The 21,278-nt window shown below is 42.6% G+C and overlaps 2 protein-coding genes across 2 annotated transcripts in view; one reads left to right on the top strand and one right to left on the bottom strand.

The window, feature by feature from the left end:
* Nucleotides 1–21,278, bottom strand: part of LOC132566704 (methylcrotonoyl-CoA carboxylase beta chain, mitochondrial-like) — a 170,793-nt gene that overhangs the window by 66,751 nt on the left and 82,764 nt on the right. The window lies entirely within an intron of this gene.
* WLS (Wnt ligand secretion mediator) overlaps nucleotides 692–21,278 on the top strand; it is a 58,020-nt gene continuing 37,433 nt past the window's right edge. The window contains exon 1 of the mRNA XM_060231988.1: nucleotides 692–993. Coding sequence (XP_060087971.1) covers nucleotides 888–993 — 106 coding nt within the window. The 5' untranslated portion in view covers nucleotides 692–887. The remainder of the gene's footprint in view (nucleotides 994–21,278) is intronic.

The raw sequence follows: 21,278 nt of genomic DNA, 5'->3' as shown, positions 1-21,278 counted from the left end.
TCTGGATACAGTGTGATTTGAAATGTTTCTGAAAGTATCTGGGCATAAAGCTCCTAAATTTGTAGACTGCTGTTGCCGAGATGTTCTGCTAATCTTAGTAATATAGCAAAAAACAAACCAACAAACCCCAACCCTTTATCTTGGTTTTAAAATAAAAGGAGATCTTGTGATAATTTAAGAACATAAGAGAAGCTATGTTGGATCAGGCCAGTGGCCCATCCAGTCCAACACTCTGTGTCACAAAGTGGCCAAAAACCAGGCGAAGGGTAACAGATGCTTTTGTGGGCCCCCTTCTAGTGTTGCATTTCAGCATGCTTCTCATTCAGTTACACGGATTCCTTCAGATAGAATGGAAATAATTCTTTGGAGATGATACTGGAGAGCAAAAGGTTCTTTTTCGTATAATACAATAATTTTAACGAGAAGTTTCTTAATTAGATATGCCTGGCCTCCTTTAATTTCCTTCCTTAATCTGGTGAACCTTTGAGCCGTCGGTCCTGGGAACCTGGAAAGCTTTCCTCAGTGTTGGGCAACCTTTGTGGACTTGGGGGATCGTCCGCGCCTCCTCGACTGCAGAGATGCTTCTCAATTAAAGCAAGCGACCTTCTGCCGGCTTCCCCCACGGCTGCGAGAGACTGACACCAATTGCTGCTGAATGGCTCCGGGAGGGGAGAGAGGAGGGAGGCGGGTATCATGTGATTCGCTTTCCTGCTCCAGTAAAGCAGCCACATGCAGCCGAGCGCCGGCCACAATCACAGCTCCCAGCAGAGGGGGAGCCAGATCCGGGCTTGCCTGGGCAATCAGTGCTGCCTCCTCCGTATCCCGTGTAGCTTTAAGTTTTGCAGCCGCCGCTGGAAGTGCAAGGGGGGAAGAAAAGCTTTGGGAAAATGGCTGGGGCAATAATTGAGAACATGAGCACGAAAAAGCTCTGCATTGTTGGAGGGATCCTGTTGGTTTTCCAAGTCGTCGCCTTTCTAGTGGGAGGTCTGATCGGTAAGTGTTAGGGGTGGGGGGAACTTTATCCTCCTGCTTCTCCCTTTGCTGTTTGGATACTTGTTACTAATCTTGGCTTGCTTAGATGATCTAATTAGTCCGGTAATTGTAGTTATAAAGCCTCTCGCCTCGGGCTCTTTTGTGCCCACCGCACTCTAGTGGTTGCGAGGGAAAGCGGGGGCAGAAAAGTTTTTTTGGCCTCGGTTCAGGCTCGACTTCAAGCAAGCGACTTGCGAGGCGAACCTCGAAGCATGGCGACGCGTCGTGCAAGAAAGCTTTTGGGCTGCAAAGTTGGTCGCTCTCTCTGACTTCAGCCTCTTCTCCCCCTCCCGTCTCTGTTCTTTCTCTTCGATCGCGGGAGGAAACCGAATCTCTTTCAATTAAGGGGGAAAAAGGGCGGGGGGTCCAGGCGAGGGAAGAAATCTTTGTGCTTTGTGTCTCACGGACGGTGTTTTGCCTTGAGAGCGGTGTTTGATTTTGCTTGGGCATTGCTTTGCGAGCCGCAAGGGCGGAGAAGGGCTGGAGAGTAGAATGGGAGCTCGATCGGGAGAAAGAAGGCGGGCTTCTCTCTTTCTTTGAGGGAGGGACGAAGAGTTTTCCTGTTGGTATTTCTTTTGTTCTGCGCTTTTCGTTTTCAAAGTCTTGAGTCCCTCGGGCAGCTCGAGGTGGGCTTGAACTCGGGTACCTGTGGGGGTCTGGCCTCCCTTAATATGCCTTGTGGGCGTTTCGTGCTTGAGGCTTTCTCCAGCCTTCTCTTTTCCTCCCTCTCAGCCAAGAGTGTTAACGCTCACCTGCTGCCCAGAAGAGCTGTCTTCCTATTATTTCGCCCTTAGACATGGAAAGACTGCCTCCAGGGACTCCCAGAATCCCTTGAAATGGATGAAACTTGTATGGTTACTGGGTTGCAGGGCGCAGCATCTCTTCTGAATGCTTCTTTGGGGGTACAAAAATGGTAGTGGATGTTTAGTTCCGAAATCTTTTGCTAAAGGTATATATCCCCTGAAACTGTAGTTGGTCTTTGAGTTGCAACTGAACTGGAATCAAACTATCCACACAGTGTTTGCTTTTTTCTCTCTCCAAGTCCCTGACTTGGATATTAAGGGTCTATGTCACCCTGATTAAATTATTATTCTTCCGTCTGTTTGACTGTAATCCACTTGTTGTACTTCATGATTATCCATCCTTTCAGAATCTCTGCCCCCAATGTTGACTTTCATTTTGAATACTTCTGTATCCACTGCATATAAGGTGTTAAATGGAATAGCAAATGGACTAGCTGAAAGAAAGACCTTTCTGAATTCAGGGAATAGTTTTGGTTGGATCAAAAGACATTTAAATAACAACCTTTGCAGCCATTATACTTGTCAATTCAATAAATCCACACATGGGGAAAAATCCTTTCCAAGGAAAATCTCCTTTTGTTTTAAAATAAGTACCGCATAACATTAGTAGAGCACATGCTTATAGGGAAGGCGGAATAGATAACGCTGAAAAGCTAGCCCTCTTGAATTTGAGCTCTTTGAAAAATATGGCTTCAGGCAGTTCCTTATAAACAATATTCTTGGTGCACTCATACTTCAAGAAGGCAGGAGTTCTCCCAACCATTCTGATTCCCAGAAACATTTAAAATATCTTGATGACCTTTGTCTGACCCATGTAAAAAGCTTTGTGGCACAATCTTTACAGCTGTGTTTCTTGAGGGGTCCAGGTCCCATCCCAGATTCTTTAGCTTATTCTCCTTTTCAAGTTGTTGTCCTGTTAGTGCTTTGTTAGGCCCATCTGTTGCAATAATGGGAAAGCATCACTTTTGCTGGCATGTCTAAGATGCAAGTTACTACAGATTTGCACAGATTATTTCAAAGATACTGGTCTGTTTGCTCTACCTACCTTAACCAGCTGCGCATGGAGGCGCCTTCTGCTAGATTTAAGATTTTGAAAGTAGATTTAATGTATCCTTATGCCCAGATCTGGCTTGCTAAAATCACTGCCACTTCATGGTTGAAAATGCATCAAGTATTTAAAAATGCATTGATGGCTTATTTAGAGCAAAGTGAAGTGTAGAGAGTGAGTGTCTTGCTTGGTGTGAATGTGACCCATGTACCTGATTCAGCTTGTCTGAATCATGAGTATATTCATCAGAATGTTTATCTTCTAGCTGAATGAGAAGGTATTGGTTGGTTTATATGCTGATTCCCCCCCCCAGCTGAAATTAGTTTATTACATTTGTACCCCATCTTTTTTCCATCAAGAAATGTGAGGTGGTGTCCATGCATGTAATTTAATGGAGATAAATGTAAAGTTCTGCATTCGGGTAGGAAAAATCAAATGCATAATTATAGGTTGGGGGAGACCTGTCTTGGCAATAGTATGTGTGAAAAGGATCTACGGTCTTCTCTCTCGGCTTGACTTCGCGAATGAAGATTTAAGAAGGGTGCAGTAGTCCACGTCTGCTGCAGGCTCGCTGGTGGCTGACAAGACCAATGCGGGACAGGCAGATCCAGCCACAGTGGCTGCAGGGAAAAGTCTGATTTGGGGTTGGTGCTGTAGCAGTGCGATTCTTCCTCAATCTCCTTTTGTCCTCAAGACCAGCTATGCGTGCGTTCTCAAAGGAAGAAACAGCCTGGTGGATGGTGTGCCTCCATGCTTTGCGATCTGCGGCTAGATCAGACCACTGGTGATGGTTGATGCGACAGGTGCCAAGGGATTTCTTCAAGGAGTCCTTGTACCTCTTCTTTGGTGCCCCTCTATTTCGATGGCCGGTGGAAAGTTCGCCATACAGAGCAATCTTGGGAAGGCGGTGGTTTTCCATCCTAGAAATATGCCCTGCCCAGCGCAGCTGCGTCTTCAGCAGCAGTGCCTCTATGCTTGTAACCTCCGCCCTCTTGAGGACTTCAGTGTTGGTCACAAAGTCACTCCAGTGGAGGTTGAGGATGGTGCGAAGGCAGCGCTGATGAAAGCGCTCAAGGAGTCGCAGGTGATGACGGTATAAAACCCACGATTCGGAGCCGTAGATGAGGGTTGTCATCACAACCGCTTTGTAAACATTGATCTTTGTGCCTTTTTTCAGATGCTTGTTGCTGCACACTCTTTTGTGCAGTCGGCCAAATGTACGGTTTGCCTTTGCCAGCCTGTTGTCAATCTCCTTGTCGATCTTGGCATCTGAGGAGATGATGCACCCCAGGTAGCTGAACTGTTGGACTGTCTTCAAAACTGATTCACCCACAGTGATGCAGGGAGGGTGATAATCTTCCTGGGGTGCAGGCTGGTGGAGAACTTCTGTCTTCTTCAGACTAACTTCTAGGCCGAATACCTTGGCAGCTTCTGCAAAGCAGGACGTCATATGCTGCAGAGCTGATACCGAGTGGGAGACCCACTCTACGGTCTTAGTGGGAGACCCACTCTACGGTCTTAGTGGACCATATATTGAACATGATCCAGCAGTGTGATGAAATAGCTAAAAAAGCAAATGTAATTTTGGGCTGTACCAACAGAAGTATAGTGTCCAGATCAAGTGAAGTAATGGTGTTGCTTTACTTTGTTCTGGTTTGATCTCAGCTAGAGTAATGTGTTCTGTTTTGGGCACCACAATTTAAGAAGGATATAGACAAGCTGGAACATGTCCATAGGAGGGGGGAAAAGATGGTGAGGGGTCTGGAGACCGTCCTACAATGGAAGGTTGAAGGAGCTGGGTATGTTTAGCCTGGAGAAGAGATGAGTGAGAGGTGATATGATAACTAGGTACCTGAAGGGGTGTCATATAGAGGATGCTGTGGAGTTTTCTGTTGCCCCAAAAGGTCGGTCCTGAACCAATGGGTTGGAATTAAATCAGAAGAGTTTTAGTCTAAACATTAGGAAGAACTTCCTGACAACAGTGTTTCCCATCCTAAGCAGAACAGGCTTCCTTGGGAGGTGGTGGTCTCTCCTTTGGAGGTTTCTTAACAGAGGCTAGATGGCCATCTGACAGCATTGCTGATTCTGTGAACTGAGGAGGGCAGGAAGGGCTGCATCTATGCTTAGTTCTCATGGCCCTTTCATGCCTAGGGAAACACTGATTGCCACTTTGGGATCAGGCAGCAATTTTTCTCCAGGCCAGTTTTGCCAGGAATGCTGGAGGTTTTTTGTCATCTTCTGGGCATGGAACAGGAGTCACTGGATGTGGGAGTTATTTGTGAGTTTCATGCATTGGGGGGGGGGGGGGGTTGATGACCCTGGAGGTCCCTTGCAGCGCTATGATTCTAAGTACCAACAAGGATCAAACCTTGAGAATTCTTGGAGAACCGGAGAGGTGCCGGAAGATTGGAGGCGGGCAAATGTTGTCCCCATACTCAAGAAGGGGAGAAAAGAGGATCTGGGTAACTACCAACACATCAGATTGACGTCTATACATGGAAAAGTTTTAGAACAAATCATCAGTTTGTCCTGGAACATTTAGAAAGAATGGATGTGATTACTAAGAACCAGCATGGGTTTCTCAAGAACAAATTATATTAGACTAACCTGATCTCTCTTTTTGAGAAAGTGGAGACTACCTTGCTGGATCAGGGGAATGCTGTAGACATCATTTATCTTGATTTCAGTAGGGCTTTTGATAAGGTTCCACATACTATCCTTGTTGACAAGTTGGTAAAATGTGGTTTGGATCCTGTTACCATTAGGTGGATCTGTAACTGGTTGACAGATTGCACCCAAAGAGTGTTTGTGAATGGTTCCTCATCCTCTTGGAGAGGAGTGACAAGTGGAGTGCCTCAAGGATCTGTCCTGGGACCTGTTTTGTTCAACATCTTTACAAATGATTCGGATGAAGGAATAGAGGGAATGCTTATTAAATTTGCCGATGATACTAAATCAGAACGGGTTGCAAATACAGTAGAAGACAGAAACAGGATACAGGATGACCATGACAGGCTGGAAAACTGGGCTAAAATCAATACAATGAATTTATCAGGGATAAATGTAAAGTTCTGCATTTAGGTTGGAAAAATCCAATGCATGGTTATAGGATGGGGGGACACTTGTCTTAGCAGTAGTATGTGCGAAAGGGATCTAGGGATTTTAGTGGATCATACGCTGAACAGTATGATGCAGTGGCTAAAAAGGCAAATGCAATTTTGGGCTGTATCAACAGAAGTATAGTGTCCAGATCACGTGATGTAATAGTATCACTTTACTCTGCTCTGGTAAGACCTCACCTGGAGTATTGTGTTCAGTTTTGGGCATCACATTTTAAGAAGGATATAGACAAGCTGTAATGGATCCAGAGAAGTGCGACGAAGATGGTGAGGGGTCTGGAGACCAAGTCCTATGAGGAAAGATTGAAGGAGCTGGGGATGTTTAGCCTGGAGAGGAGGCGGCTGAGAGGTGATATGATCACCATCTTCAAGTACTTGAAGGACTGTCATATAGATGATGTTGTGGAATTGTCTTCTGTGGTCCCAGAAGGTAGGACCAGAACCAATGGGTTGAAATTAAATCAAAAGAGTTTCTGGCTCAACATTAGGAAGAACTTCCTGACAGAACGATTCCTCAGTGGAAAAGGCTTCCTTGGGAAGTGGTGGGCTCTCCTTCCTTGGAGGTTTTTAAACAAAGGCTAGATGGCCATCTGACATCAATGAAGATCCTGTGAATTTAGAGGGAGGTATTTGTGAGTTTCCTGCATTGTGCAGGGGGTTGGACTAGATGACCCTATGATTCTAACCTGCTTAGACCAGCCTGATTACCTTTGTTTTGTGTCTTAAACTAAATCCTGAGATCATAAGTATTCCATGGGCTGTTAGGCTGCGAGCTATGGTGAGTGCTCTTCAGACTGGATAAGTGACTTAAGAGTGCCAGATAAAATGCCTTTTGCTCGTGTATGAAGATCCATGCTCCTATGTGAGTGTTAAGTACTTCTGGAAGAATTTTCAGCAGAATCATCTGTACTCCTAAGTTTTAAAAATGTAAAGGAACACATGCTTTTAATGTAGAATGCAAAAATTAGCAACTGTTGAAGAGAGACCTTTCTTTGCTTGAGAGACTGGAGAACTACTTTGAGCAAGATGGACCAATAGATAATTTCATACATTAACATGGTTTTTGTGCTGTGTTCCTCATCATTTCTTACAAGCTTGTACTACCTGTGTAGAATCACTGTCTGGAGGACAAATAACCACCTTCTCTTCAAGTAGATAGAAATACCAGAGAAGATGTGGAGAGCACCATCTCTGTCAAACAGACTGATGTATAAATTCTTCCTCTCTGAGCAAGAATAAAATCTTTTTGCTATTAAGCTTTTTTATATACCTCAGAATTTGAAGAAGAAACATTGACCAGCTTTTAAAATTATAATGATATTTAAATGATAAGGATTAAGCTTGTTCTGTGAGAAGGGACGACTGTCCACTATGTAACCACCGTCATTGTGCAGGTTTATCTACCCTTGCAACTATCCAGTTGAAAAGACCAGTTGTTGGGTCGTTGGTTTCTACATCTGTTGATTACCAGCCAGGTTATCTAAGTGTGCTTCTTTGATAAGGAGACATTAGGGAGAGAGATGCAGATATTCCAAAATAAGGAAGGCTCTGAAATTAACATTCCAGCTCAAGTTTTTGATTGTCTTCAAATGGGGAGTCCATTGGTTCTAAGCAAATATTGATCTCTTTTTTTAGAGACACAGTGTAAAATGAAAAAACTCAGATACTTGACGATTATGAACATTTATTCTGTGCGATTTTAAAAATATTTTATATGTACCTGGGTCCTACAAATAAGATACTGGGTTATACTGCAGCTTTAAAATAAGTCCACCACACCGGCGTTTTTATCAGTTCCTGGGGGCACTCTTTTGAATATACAGAAAGTGGCTTCTGAAACAATATATTTATTTATTGGACTTATTGGACCACCCTTCCCTACAAGCAAGGCTTAGGGCAGCTTACATCAGAGAAAATACAGTAATAACATGATTAAAGCAACTTCGATGAAACAATACACAAACCAAAATGGGCATAATTTTTTTCGGTTCCCCTTTGCCCCAGGTAGATATAATGTAGGGAGGTGAAAAAGGGGGAGAGGGTGGGTTGTGAGAGTGCCAGACAGTCGCTGTCCACTTCAACAGAATGTTTGGTGTAATAGATAATTTCAGATTATCTGCTCTTTTTAACTGGAGATGCTGGGGATTGATCCCTGGGACCTTCTGTATGTAAAGCAAATGCTTTTCCATGAACCATGGCCCTGAATAGTGCTTCTAGTACCAGTGGTTCATGTAGGGTTTCTGTACTTAGTCCCATAGTACTTGTCATGATTTAAAGTTTTAAGTATGTGTTTCTTTAAATGTTTGGTACGTTTCAGATGAACAAGGAAGGTGAAAGAGAGGAGTAAGTGAGTGAAGTGATGGTTGGTGACTGAGTTAGATAGTGTATGAGTGGAGCTTAAATGTGTGCATGGAGAGAGAGAGGGCAGAAGCCAGTCTGTCAGTCAGCAGATTAACAGTCAGTTGTGGTCAGTCAGCAATCTACAAAGTCTGAGAAACAGTCTACTGGTTAGAATTCCACAAAGTGCTATGAAAAGCATTAAGATTCTGTAGAAAAGTGGAAATTCTTAGAGGGCATATTAAGTGACTAAAGAGAGTCAAAATCAAATATTAGCAGAGTATTATAACAGAGTGACAGAAGGTGATAGAAATTTGAGTTAGGAGGAGAAAGGAGGATTTGAGAGTGATGAGCGTGTAAAGTGAGAGACTGTGACATCCCAGTCAGAAGTTGTTATTATTGACTGAAAAGTTAAATTATAAACATATTGAAACCTATATGCTTTTTGTACAAATAAAGGTTAATTGTGTTTTATTGTTAGCCCTGAGTCCTATGATATTAAAATATAAGAGTCTCATCCTCAGGACCACATAGTTCAATGAAGGAGCCTTAGAGCTTGAGCATGATACTGAGGAAAGGTTAATAAAATTGGAATTAAGTTTCTGGTGGCAGCATTACAAACCCAGAGAGAGGAATAACAAGAAAATTAAAAGATACACCATATGTAACCACATAAATTAAAAGAGAAGTTGTGACAGTACTGTTTTAAAAAAAGTTAGCTCAACAAGAACAAAATCTGTATATCCCTGGACCTTAAGAAGGTAATATATTGCCCAGGACAATAATAACTGAGTGATATTGCCAGTATGCTCACCACTAACTAGAGAAGCTATTGTTAATACCAGTAAGTATTGTTTGTTATATTCTGTTACACAAGATTTTAAAATCTGGACTCACTGGCTGCTGTAGCCAGACTTCTATGGTGAATAGGTACATAATTCTGGGCTTGAATATGGATGGATGTTCTCCTGCTTTGTCAGATTGCAGTCTTGGCATACATCTTGAGCTGTTGGGGGGGGGGCAAGAAAGGTCATGCCTGTGTATATCAGGTCTTCTCTGTTATTTTGTGAAGAATTGTAATTGCAAGAGAATGCATCAGAAAAATGAAATTTCTTTCATTTTATTAACCAGACTTCTACCCTGACTTTCTGCCTTCATAGAGTCACCAAGGCAGCACAATCTGTATGCCTAGGATTTGAGGCCATAGAGCAGGCGTGGGGAACGTCTGGCCTGAGGGCCATTTACGGCCCTTGAGATCACTCGGTCTAGCCCTTGGTCTGACATTGCCAGCCTGAATTGTTCTCTCTCAGCAGAGCACTGTTTTTTGAATTGATAATTTTGTATGGCCTGCAAATGATGTTATAAATATCCAAATGGCCTTTGGCAGAAAAAAGGTCCCCCACCCCTGCCATAGAGTCTAGTGTCCTCTGGGTAACTCTTTATATCTCACTGATGCTACTTCACTCCAAAGCCTTACTGTTTTCAGTAATAGTCTTTCAGTGCTGCCCTATGCAGAATCTCTCACACCTAGGTCTACTCATTACTGTGTGCATTTATTATACTTGCAGGATTGTAATGCTTATTGCATAGTTTTATGGCATAAAACAATTGTTTCTGCAGTCATCTCTGCATACTTTAAGACAGATAAGACTATTTCGGAACTTGAATCCAGCCATCACAAGACTAGGCAACCTTGGCATGCATGCCAAAAAGTGGCACACAAGACAGTTTTCTGCCCAAGGGACTGAGTCAGAATTGCTGAGGTGCTGACAGTCCTACCTGGGCTCAGCTTGCTCCTAGTATATCTAGCCAAGTACATTCCTTCTCACTGTCTCTCCCCCTGCCCTATTTGCTAACTGGCACAGACACCTCCACAGATAACACTGTGGATTGTTTGGCACTCAGGCCAGAAAGGATGCCTAACTCTGAACTAATATGACCCATTTGATGTTATAAATGTTGTGTGATGAAGAAGTGCATTTTGCTGGAGTATTGTGGGTTTGGATGTGTGGGATCTGGATTAAAAACTTTAATCACCTGTGTGGTGACTTTTGATGTTACTTTTCAGACATAACTCACCTCCTAGAGATGGTAGTTAAGATAAGACACTACATAAGTGTACACTAGCACATGTGTTGGAAATTGTAACTAAACTAGAAAGCAAAGGAGGCAGTACCAAAAATCTTGTTTTAAAATTTCGGTTTTTGCCTGGGTTTAGGAACTTGGAGAATTTGGGATGAGATCTTACACTGCTAAAGAAAACAGTCTTTCTTGAAGTGAAATTCTAACTCTTCTGCAAGCCAGAAATACTTTGCTTGTGGTAAAGATATGACATTAACATTCCACAGTTGCTTTAGCACACGTTCTGGCATGTATGTGATGGGTGCATAAAGGGAAATGTTTGCTGTCTAAATATACCTTTTAATGAGGTATTGGTAGTCGCCTTCTGATCAGATACTGCAAAATTGAAAAATTGCAACTTGAAAGTGACTGTTTTTCTTTTCAGAGTTCTGCTTCTCTGTGAATAATGCTGGATCCTCTCTGCTATTGAGGCCTGCATTGTGAGGGATTTAATAGCCCGGCTGGAGAGTAGCAGGAAGTGTGTTTTATCTCTAGTAAAAATCAACAAAAAGAGAAGCTTGGATAAGACCCAGATATGTTTTGCTGCAGTTAGCAACTGAAGTGCAAATATAGCAAAAGTGTGCATAATAGATAATTCAAATCACTGTTTTCTTTTTCATTAGTTTGGCTATTGCAAATGGTACACAATAATAGCTGTTGCTATTCTGTTACCAAGTCTGAGTGGCAAGCCCCAGCTATAAAGTTTTTTTATGTCTGCCTCCTTCCCAGGTGCTTTGGCCAGCAGGCATAGTTTTCCCTTCCCCTGTTTCCACTTACAACGACCTTGTTAGAGAGATGCTAGGCCAGGAATGACCCAAGGCCAACCACTGAGCTTCATTTGTACAGTGAGGATGTGAACAGTTGTCCTAGCCTAGCACACTGCTGCGCTACATTGGATATAAAGTGGAAGGACTTTCTGTCTACAAATAGCTGTGAAAATGAGCTGAAACTCATTTCGTTATCTGTGCCATGTTGCCATAGTGTTAAAAAGTGAGCAGAAGTGTTAAATTGTTATTTCCAGTTGAAGTAATATGATGTAGCAGCTGAGGCACTAGGATCAAATGCCTGGATTCTGTTGCCAGATCTGGCACAATTCTCAATTGTAAACTTTGGCAAGTCACTTTATCTACCTGTGAAACTCGACAAAATTGAGGGGAGCTTTTTGTTTCTTTCAGAGGTAGGTAAGCCTTCATTGTGGTTCCCCAAAGACCTTCATGTCAGTATATGCCTGGTTAAAGGTAAATTGAATTGATATCAGGTCATCTTTTCTCTTGTTACTTGACTACATGATAGGCTTAATTTCCATTTATTATCTGTCTGAACACAGATAATAAGCCTAAAAACTCAGTTTTACATTCTGAAGCAAAGATCCACTTATCTGACTACATTTCTCATCTTAAGATTCTTTGGTACATCTTTGTTTTCATAGGACAGGTTGTCTCAAGTCTTGAAAGTGTCCCCCTTCCCCCAGATTAAAACTCTGTGAGCGATTTCCCACTCATTGCTGTTAGAGTTGCACACTCTATTAAGATAGACTTGGTCTTTATGAGAGTTAACCAGGCAAAATGTTTATTTCTGGGACAGCTTTTTATACCATGAGGCCATGATGACGGTGCTAGTGGACATTCTAAAGCAGGTAATAGGAATCTTGTATGATGATTGCTGTCATTCTTCATTTGTGCAGATAAGCAACATTTTATCATGTTGGCTCTGCTTAGAAAAAATATCTGTTGGCTTGGAAGGAGTCTTTTGTCCATGTTGCTCCTGGGCATGAAATACTAGGTTTCTTCTAGCAAAAATATGTCTGTCAGTACAATATATGTTAATTTGATAGAATTCTACTTCTAAAAACATTTATAGCTTCCTTTTTCATAAGGTCAAGCAGATACAATGTTCTATTAAATAAAAAACATGGTGTGAAAATAAGGATTTAAAACCATATGAAAATATGACTTCTAACTTGCTAGCTCAGCATTTCACCATGGTATATTTTTTCAAAAACAATAGTGGGAGAGAGATGCTTGAGAACTAAGCTAATGATGAGGATGATAAATTGGCTTGTTTATTCCTACCCTGCTGTTGGTTAGGTTAATGAAGCAGAAGTCCATTGTATGTGCTCATTTGGTAGTGCTAGCTCTGCACAGAAGGAGGTAATTGAACAGAAAAGCAGAATGATCTTGATCTTGGAGCACAGGAGCAGTTAACCTTGTGGGGTGTCACTAGGCTTCAAGTTTTAATCAGGATAGACAAAGTGTAGTTCAATTTTTCTAAAGGGTCCACTGGTGTGAGAAACAGGGGTCAGCAGCTAATCTGAAATACCATAAGGCTGTCAAAAGTGTGGGACAGGATGCCACGAGACACCTTTTAATCTCAGTATGATTTATATTTTCAGCTAGCTGAACACATAAACACCAGTGCTTCATATAGCCACTTGGCTTGCATGTAAAAGTGAGGCCTTGAGGGAAGTCTTTAGTTATCTAGTCTTGCTGAGACTTGATGGGGTTGGATGGTCTGCTACTGATGACAAAAAACAGGTTGAATGGGAGGGGTTTGTAGCTATGCCTATGATGGAGCAGGGAATGAGTCAGCCATGGCTACTCATGCAATCTGAATGCAAGATCCTCTTGGTAACTAGGTGCAGAATGCCTAGTATTTTGCTTCCAGTGGAGACATACACAAATGGGCACTCTAAATGAGTTTGGGAAGTAGCTCTTCCAGCAACGGCTTAGCTATTGCTGAGAGCCTATGAATCACTGCAGTAGAACTTGGAAGAAGAAGAAAATGCTTTCTTTCTCTTTGGCTGACTTTGGAAAAACTGCTTGAAATACCCTAGATAATGCAGCTACATGGCAAGCTTGTTCTTTACAGTCAGTCCATTCTTTCATTTTTTTTGAAAGCCCAGTAGGAACTGTTGTTGGAACACAACAACTCTGTTTCCCGTGTTTAGGAGCAACACTGATAGCCACTGTGAGTGTTCCCACAATCAGGCAGATATGTCCCGAGTGCTACTTTGAGGGCAGATTTTAAGAGCAGTCAAGAACTGACAGGCTCTGTGGAAGATGATGCTGGTGGAGGCCATAATATTTCCTGGTTGGTCATGAGCGTGTTAGGTATACTTGCCTATTGAAGAGCCTACTATCATAGGCTGCTTCTTGGAACCTACAAACCACTACAGCAAAGTGAGCAGCAAAGGAAAATGGAAATCCTTAGATCAGTATTCAAAATAAATTCCTGCAATTTTTGAAGGCAAACACTAATTGAATACATTGCATGATTACAGTGATTAATATAATTTCCAGTATATATAACTGTGTCATATAACTGAGTGCTGTCCCCCACCCCGATGATCCAGTTCTGGAGAAAGCTGGATTAAAATGTTCAAATAAATTCATTAAAGTAAGCTTTTTGTGGTAAAGTAAAATAGAAGTATTTCCCCCCACTAATTTATCTTTCTGTATGCTCCTGGACGCATTCAGCCATCATCAGTTTCTAGTGATTGAGCCCTACAGCCCTTTTCTGTACAAAGGGGTTTTATCTGTTATCCTGTGCATTGATTTGGTATGAAAAATTAAGACATTATTTAATCAAATGGTGGATTGAAAAACTGGTCCCTAACATCGTGATCAGCACTGTATTAATTTGACTGGCCTGTATAAATCAGATATGGGGTGTTGAATACGTCATCAAGATCCCAACAGTTTTCTTCACCAGCATGTGAAGCGGTGATTGAAAGCTTAGCTGAATTGCTGGTCTTAGGGTGACATGTTGTATATGGCCTTTCAGATTCCAGTGACTCTTTCCTAAGGCACCAGTTGAAAAAGGATAAATGTATCTTTCCTAAATCTTTGCAAGCCTTGGTTTGAATTCAATATATTTCCCCACCCTTCCTGTTAAAATTCACTGAATTAGTACAGAATTATTGATCATTATACTGAACTCTGAATGCTCAGTGTTTTCAACCATGTATCTTCACTTCAGGCTGCTGTGTTACCATTGAGCTTTCAGCCATTATCTTAAAAGCAGAGAAATGTCAGATGTATGTTGGCTGGAGAGGACTGGCCTATAGATTGCCAGGACACCATAGTAATATATAATATAATGGGATGGGATGGGATGGATAGGATTTGATATAAATCTCCCACTACTCAGTTAAATATCTGAATATAAAGATACAAGCAGAGGACCTGGAAGGACTTGTGGGGGAAACTTTCATTTTCCCGTCCTGTATCGTCTTTCCCTTTCTTGAAAACCCCCATAGCCTTTCCTCCAGTTTCTTTAAACCCTTCATACCTACCAGCCAGTGTTGCTTTATCTGCCCCCTGGCTTCAGCTTTCCCTCCCTCTGGAAGCATCCATTCAAGAAAAATATGACCAAGTTGTGTGGTACAGAACCATCAAGGGCTTCCAGGGGGCACCTGACTTTCCCAAGTATCCCCTCCCCACCCTCTTTCCATCTTCCTACCAGCCCCTATATCCTCACCTATACCTGCTTCTTTTTCTCTTTCACACCCAACAACATACATTTTGATCGTCCTCCTCTTCAGCTATATTCATTACATTTTTCCACACTGAAAACTCAAAGCAGCTTACATCATTCTTATCTCCTCCATTTTATCCTCACAGGAACCCTGTGAGGTCAGTGAGGCTGAGAATGTGTAAGTGGTCTAGGGTCACCCAGTGAGCTTCCATGACAGGGTAGTAATTGGAATCTGGGTCTCTCAGGTCCTAGTCTGAAATTCTAACCACTATACCACACCGTCTTTTTGTTAGGGGGCTGCTGCTACAGGGACAGTGTTTAGGAGTAGACCAGGTAGGCAGCTTCCTAGGCACTACCTGGCCTACAGGGGTGCTGCTGTGTGCCCCCTCCCCTATGCATCTCTGAGCCCTGGCCATGTGTGTGTTCCTCAGAGCCTGCCTTTCCAAGGCAAAGCACAGACCCGGGGGTGCGGGGTGCAAAGGCAGTCGTCCCCAACCCTGCCCAGCCTTCCTGGGTTCCAGGAAGGTTGAGTGGGGTTGGTAGGGTGCTGTGGCAGTGGGCGCGCTTAGAACCTGGCTTTGAGTGCACCCACTGCTGAGCCGATCCCACTCAGCCTTCCTGGGACCCAGAAAGGCTGGGCGGGGTTGGGGGACAACGTGGAAGCAGGTGTGCTCATAGCCAGGCTCTGAGTTTGCTGCTGCACCGCCCCCCCCAACTGGAGAGCAGGGGTGGGGCAACAAAAACCCCAGTGCTGGCCCTGCTGCTGTAGAAAGCAACCAGTCCTGGGTGAGTCATGCAAGTCTCCTGGTAGCAAGTTGCCTGTCCCCAACTGCTGCTGGGTGTGGCCTTGATTACATTTCCCTCAAAGGCTAAAAAGAGCCCTGTTTCCTCCCCTTTGCCTTCTACTGATAGAAACCAGTGCTTGAAGGCTGATTATGCTGTGTAGTTGCCTAGCAATGGCCACTGAGGGCATTCGTTTCTTAAAGCTATGGGTGCTGCTTGTATTATTTGGGAAGTTTTAACCTCCTTCACAGTGTTTTGTTTTTAGATTACAGATTTTTCTGCAAACCTGGGCCATTTGTCAGGTTTGTAGAAAGATGCATCTTGTCATTCCATATCTCCAGTCTCCAGATATACATATAAAACAGATGGGGCTAAATTGAGAATTAAGAAGAAGAGATCGGATTTATACCCTGCCCTTCACTTAGACTCAGTATGGTTTATAGTCTTCTTTCCCTTCCTCTCCCCACAGCAGATACCCTGTGAGGTAGGTAGAGCTGAGAGAGTTCTTTCAAGAACTGTTCTTGAGAGAACAGCTCTTTCAAGAACTGTAACTGACCCAAGATCGCTCAGTAGGTGCATGTGGAGAAGTGGGGAATCAAACCCTGGTTCTTCCAGAATCCACACCCCTAACTATTACACCAAACTGACTCTTGATGTGTTTCTTGATATACTGATGTATTTGAGGACACCTGGGTAGGGAGTTGTATTTGTTCGTTGCCTCCAGTCCTCCCATTGTGAGGGAAGTGGTTTGTTTTAGCAGTTGCATCCCAAAGCCAACAAAACTAACCAACGCTTTAGTCCAACGGCTCCCAAACTTTTTGGCACCGGGACTGATTTTGTGGAAGACAATTTTTTATGGACCAACGGGGGAGGGGGGCTGGGGTTTTTGCCACCCCAGGCTGCCCCCATGTCCTGTCCTTACCCCCCCCCATGGGAGTCTTTAAATGAGGGGTAGGTGAAGGTCGCTGCCATGCTGCCCTTTCTGCCTGCCCAGGACCTGGGTGAATGAAAGAGGTGGTGCTTCGGAGCGAAGCCACGCTGCCTGTTTCGTCCGCCTGGGTGAAAGGGGTGGCGCGGCACCTCTGCCTTGCTCTGCAGCCTGGCTGGCGTTGCAGATCCCTGCTTTGGTCCCCCCCCCCCCATGTATGAATTGTGATGGAAAATAGGAATATTCTTGTTTAGCACAAGAAAGCATATATCCAAGCAATCTTTGCAACTTCTTGCCCATGCAGTGCATTCATGTTTTACACAACTCTTTTCAATTTATTTTTAAAAAGTGTAATTCTCCCACAACAGTAATCTCATTAGGCCTCCATTTACCCACCCAGACCCTACAGCTTTGCAAGTAACTTGGGAAATTAAGGTGGGTAACTGCACTTTTTCCAGGTAGCATGTTCAGTGAACATTTAAATTGAAAGTCCCAACTGAGGAAAACAACATGGCCTAGACTGAACAGCTTAAGAGGGCCTGGTCAGAGAAAAGGAATCACAAGGTACTAGCTATGTGTAGCAGCCAGGTGGATCAGAGGAACTGGAAAATCCCAGTCATGGCTGTCCACAAAGTTGATTGATACTTTGAGTATCTCAGCCATCCATGTCTAACTAAGTTAGTGCATTTGATGTTTTTGTAATTCACAGAACTGTTGTGGAACACTGGAACTACTTTAATAATATGGTTCTAATTTTAATAATATTAGCATTTTTATGTGAACAGTTAACTGTACTGCTCTTCTTGATTTTTATCTTGAAATACTACAGTTGGCTTACAGTTTAGAAGCTAAACAAAAAGTGAAAATGGAAATAAAAATAGCAGTTTACAAAAACAAAAGCCTGTTTAGAGATGCCTCCAGTTAAAAGGTAGAAGCTTTGGTATGCAACTATGTTTTTCCCCAGTCATCAGACTAGAGGTTAAAGTAGTCCTTGTCAAGTTATCGCTTACAAACAGTGTTGTCTTTATGGAATATTTGGTTGGATATTGGCCTGTTTAAATGCAACCAGTTGACTGGTGTACCAGTCTGGTGTTCAGGGTCATTACGCTTGAGAGTTGGTTTATGTCTTTGAGAATGAAAAGGGAAAACACACTAATGTTATGAGGGCCTGTTGAGTATTTCTGGAAATGTTGCTTTTCTAGCTCACAAACATTTAAAGAATACTTAAAATGCCTGCCAGTTATCTGCTGCTTCTGTGTGAACAATAACTCGATAGCTAGTGAACACAGTACTTAATTCAAATAAGAATAAAATGAAAGATTGGGACTTTGTTCTGATAGTGGTACTAGGTATGTCAGTGGGAAACAGCAAACTGGGCTAAATAATGAGTTAGCCATAAGTTGAAGAGACTTGGACTTTTGCCACATCACCATTGGTCTCAAAGGCATGTGCCAAAACACTTCCCAAGCAGCAGCACACCTCAGGAGTTTCATGCGCTTTTAAAGCATGTAGGGAAGTAAAGTTGAAGAACAGGCCACTCCGCTAGCAGAATAAAGCACAGCACGTGAGCATCCCCATGACAAGCATAGTGAGAAAGTAGAGGATGGACAGGTTTGTTTCTTCAGAGACAAGGTGATTGAATAGCTAGAATGACAATGGGAATTATTTTAGTGGGATAGGATAAAAATTGAGAGTGAGAATGAGTAGCAAAGACTGTCATGTGGAGGAGACAAAGTCAAAGAAAGAATTGTACATGGCAAGGGTAATTAAAAAGGGAAGGGGTGTACTGGTTTTATATGCCAGTGTTAGAAGCAGGCAAGCCAAAATAAGGGACCAGAAGTGCTTAGTCCTAAAAGAAGACATTGATGTAGTGGGCAAATGTGTGTTCAAATGACAACAAAAAAGAGGAAATTTCTAGATCTGTTCAATGTTTGTGTCCTAGTCATGGATCTGATTTGAGTGAGTGTGACCTTGGATTGATCCTAAGTGGTAGCTCTGATCTGGCACAGGAAGCAAAAGTTATCAAATCACTCAGGAACAGTGTCAGGGCTATGAAACAGCATGTGCATGAACAGTAAGTTGCTTGGAAAGTCTAAAGACAGCCATAAAGGCAACTTCTCAAGTCTGAAGGAATTAATTAAACTGGAATTGAAAGGAAGAGTCAGGAGGGCCAAATCCTTCAGGATGCTTAGAGATTATTTAAAATGCCTCCATCCTGGCCAAAGTCCATGTAATTTTGGATGTGTTGTTGTAATTGTAAACTGATAAGCTTGTGTCCCATGGTATCTTTCCAGGCAAGGTTCCAGCTGTGAAGAACAGACTATTATATATTGTCCAGAAATGGTGCAGTGGACAAGCATCACCAACTGGCAGGCTTGGTTGGCTTTGATCCCATTCAGTAAGGAAGAATGCTGAACCAGTTTTGGTGGGAGGGGAGTTCTATGAAACTGCAAGCCAGGTCACTTCACTGAATTGCAAAATGCTGTGTAAAACAAAGTGAGCCAAGAGTGCTGTATTTAATTGATTCCAAGCAGGACATTACTGCTTCTTTACAGACCATTTTTGCATGTTACTGCTGTAGATGGTTGGACATGTAAGGAGAAAAGCATGAACATCCCATCCCCTCTCATTATAAATAAGTACTCTGTGATTAAATGTCTATGATTTCTTATGGGTTGGAGGGAGAAGGGAGGGTGACAACTGGAATCTGATTTTGTTTACGTTTTCTAGTTCTAATTATATTCTTAAACAAGAATTACTGGACAGTTCCTCATACCCCAGTGTTTTTTCTTTTTGGACCTGCTGAATGTGACTTGACAATTCAGCTGTGAAATTTTTGTAGCAAGTACTGGAAAAAAATTTTTTAATTGTTTTCCATTCTTGCATATTGAAAAATTCAACATGGAGATGCTGGCATGTGTGCACATGCTTAGGAGTAGGAGAATTTCTTCAGAATACTTCAGTGTTGAAGTTGATTTGTCTCTTCCAATGTCCATAGACCTCAGTGGGTGATTTTTTGATGGGAGTGGGCATCCAGCAGCCTGTAAACTTTGTATGGTTCCTTAACTAGTTCAGGAGTCCATACTGTCATCTTAGATTTTGCTTCTCCCTCCCCACTCCTCCTTATTCACTCCTTTTAAACCAAGGCTAAGAAATAATATTATGGGGGTGGTGACCAGTGGTGACCAAAGAGTAAGAGATGTTCAGAGGTGGTATGCAACTGTCTGCCTCTGCTTAGCAACCCTAGATCTCCTTGATGCTCACCCATCCAAGTACTAAGCATGGCTGACCTTATTTAGCTTCTGAGATCTAACAGGATTGGGCTAGCCAGGTCAGGAAAATATAATATATAGGCCTCAGGAAATCTGGCTGTCAAGGATGGTGGGCATGGTCTTTCAGCATATTACCGCTCCCCGTCCCCCCCCCCCCGCCCAGTTCTCTATGTTTTGAGGGAGGTCTCTCATGCTATGCTGAAGTTTGGTTTTATGCCTCTTCTTCCCATCTCATAGCTTAGCACAACATATATACAGGGCATGTAAGTTATTTCACCAGGCTTTCAACTAATGTAATTTTGGTGGGCTCTATTATCAACACTGTTGGGTTTTTTATGCAAAAAGCATTAATTTGCTGTGTGCTGGGTTTTTAATTGGATTTTATTGAATTTATGGTATTGTTGCTGTACTATTATGTTGTTAGCTGTCCCTCCCCCATTCTGAGGAAGGGGTGAGATAAAAATCTAATAAAATAAAAATAAATATGGGGCCCACTATCTTTGACACACACATGCCCCATCAGCTGAGTCTTTGGGGGGGTGATAGAAGCCACAAAACAATGCCTGGTTATTGAGCCAGGTCAAGTTTTGTGGACACTTAACTGCTTAGGTCTTTGTGTTTATCATAAATAATTCAGCAACATGTTCCAAATTGGACGATGGTTTCAGATGCTTCTTGCATGAACTGTGCAGGACCTGGCAGTAATGGGAATAAATGTGCATTGGGCTGGAGACACAGGAAAATGCTTCGGTTCATCAGAGCAGGCTGTTGCTGGATGTTCAGGATCCAGGGACTTGTGAGTAGTTAAAGTTACTGATACAAAACAAAAAAACAAGATGTGCAAAGCCTATCATTGCCTTTGATTTTGTGTACACAGCTATAGCAGAATGTTTCCCTTCCGTTCAGGGCTGTTTTTGTAGGAAACGTCCAGCAGGAACTCATTTGCATATTAGGCCACACCCCCTGATGCCAAGGGAGCCGGAACTGTCTTCCTGTGTGTTCCTGCTCAAAAAACCCGCCTGCTTCCATTAACCCTGTTCTAATCATACTGTGGCTAGCAAAAATTTAGCATAGCAAACTGCCTGGATTCAAAGTGCCAAGAGTATCTTTCCATATATGAATTTTCCTCAAACATGTACTTGTTTTATTGACAATTTATTTACTTTATTTATACCCCACTTTTCCCCCAGGGACTCATTCCTGAAGACTGATCCTCAGTAGTTGCACCCTCATCATCACCTTCCATAAAACCAGTTGCGTTGCTTTCTCCAGTTTTTCTTAGAACTGTATTTTTTAATTTTGGCAATCCTTTATAGGTATTTTTGGTTGCTGCTTTATAGCTATTATGCTTTTGGCTTT

Source organism: Heteronotia binoei, chromosome 2, assembly GCF_032191835.1.
Source record: "Heteronotia binoei isolate CCM8104 ecotype False Entrance Well chromosome 2, APGP_CSIRO_Hbin_v1, whole genome shotgun sequence".
NCBI classification, from domain to species: domain Eukaryota; kingdom Metazoa; phylum Chordata; class Lepidosauria; order Squamata; family Gekkonidae; genus Heteronotia; species Heteronotia binoei.
The sequence above is the reverse complement of the archived record's forward strand: the minus strand, read 5'-3'. Positions and strand labels throughout refer to the sequence as shown.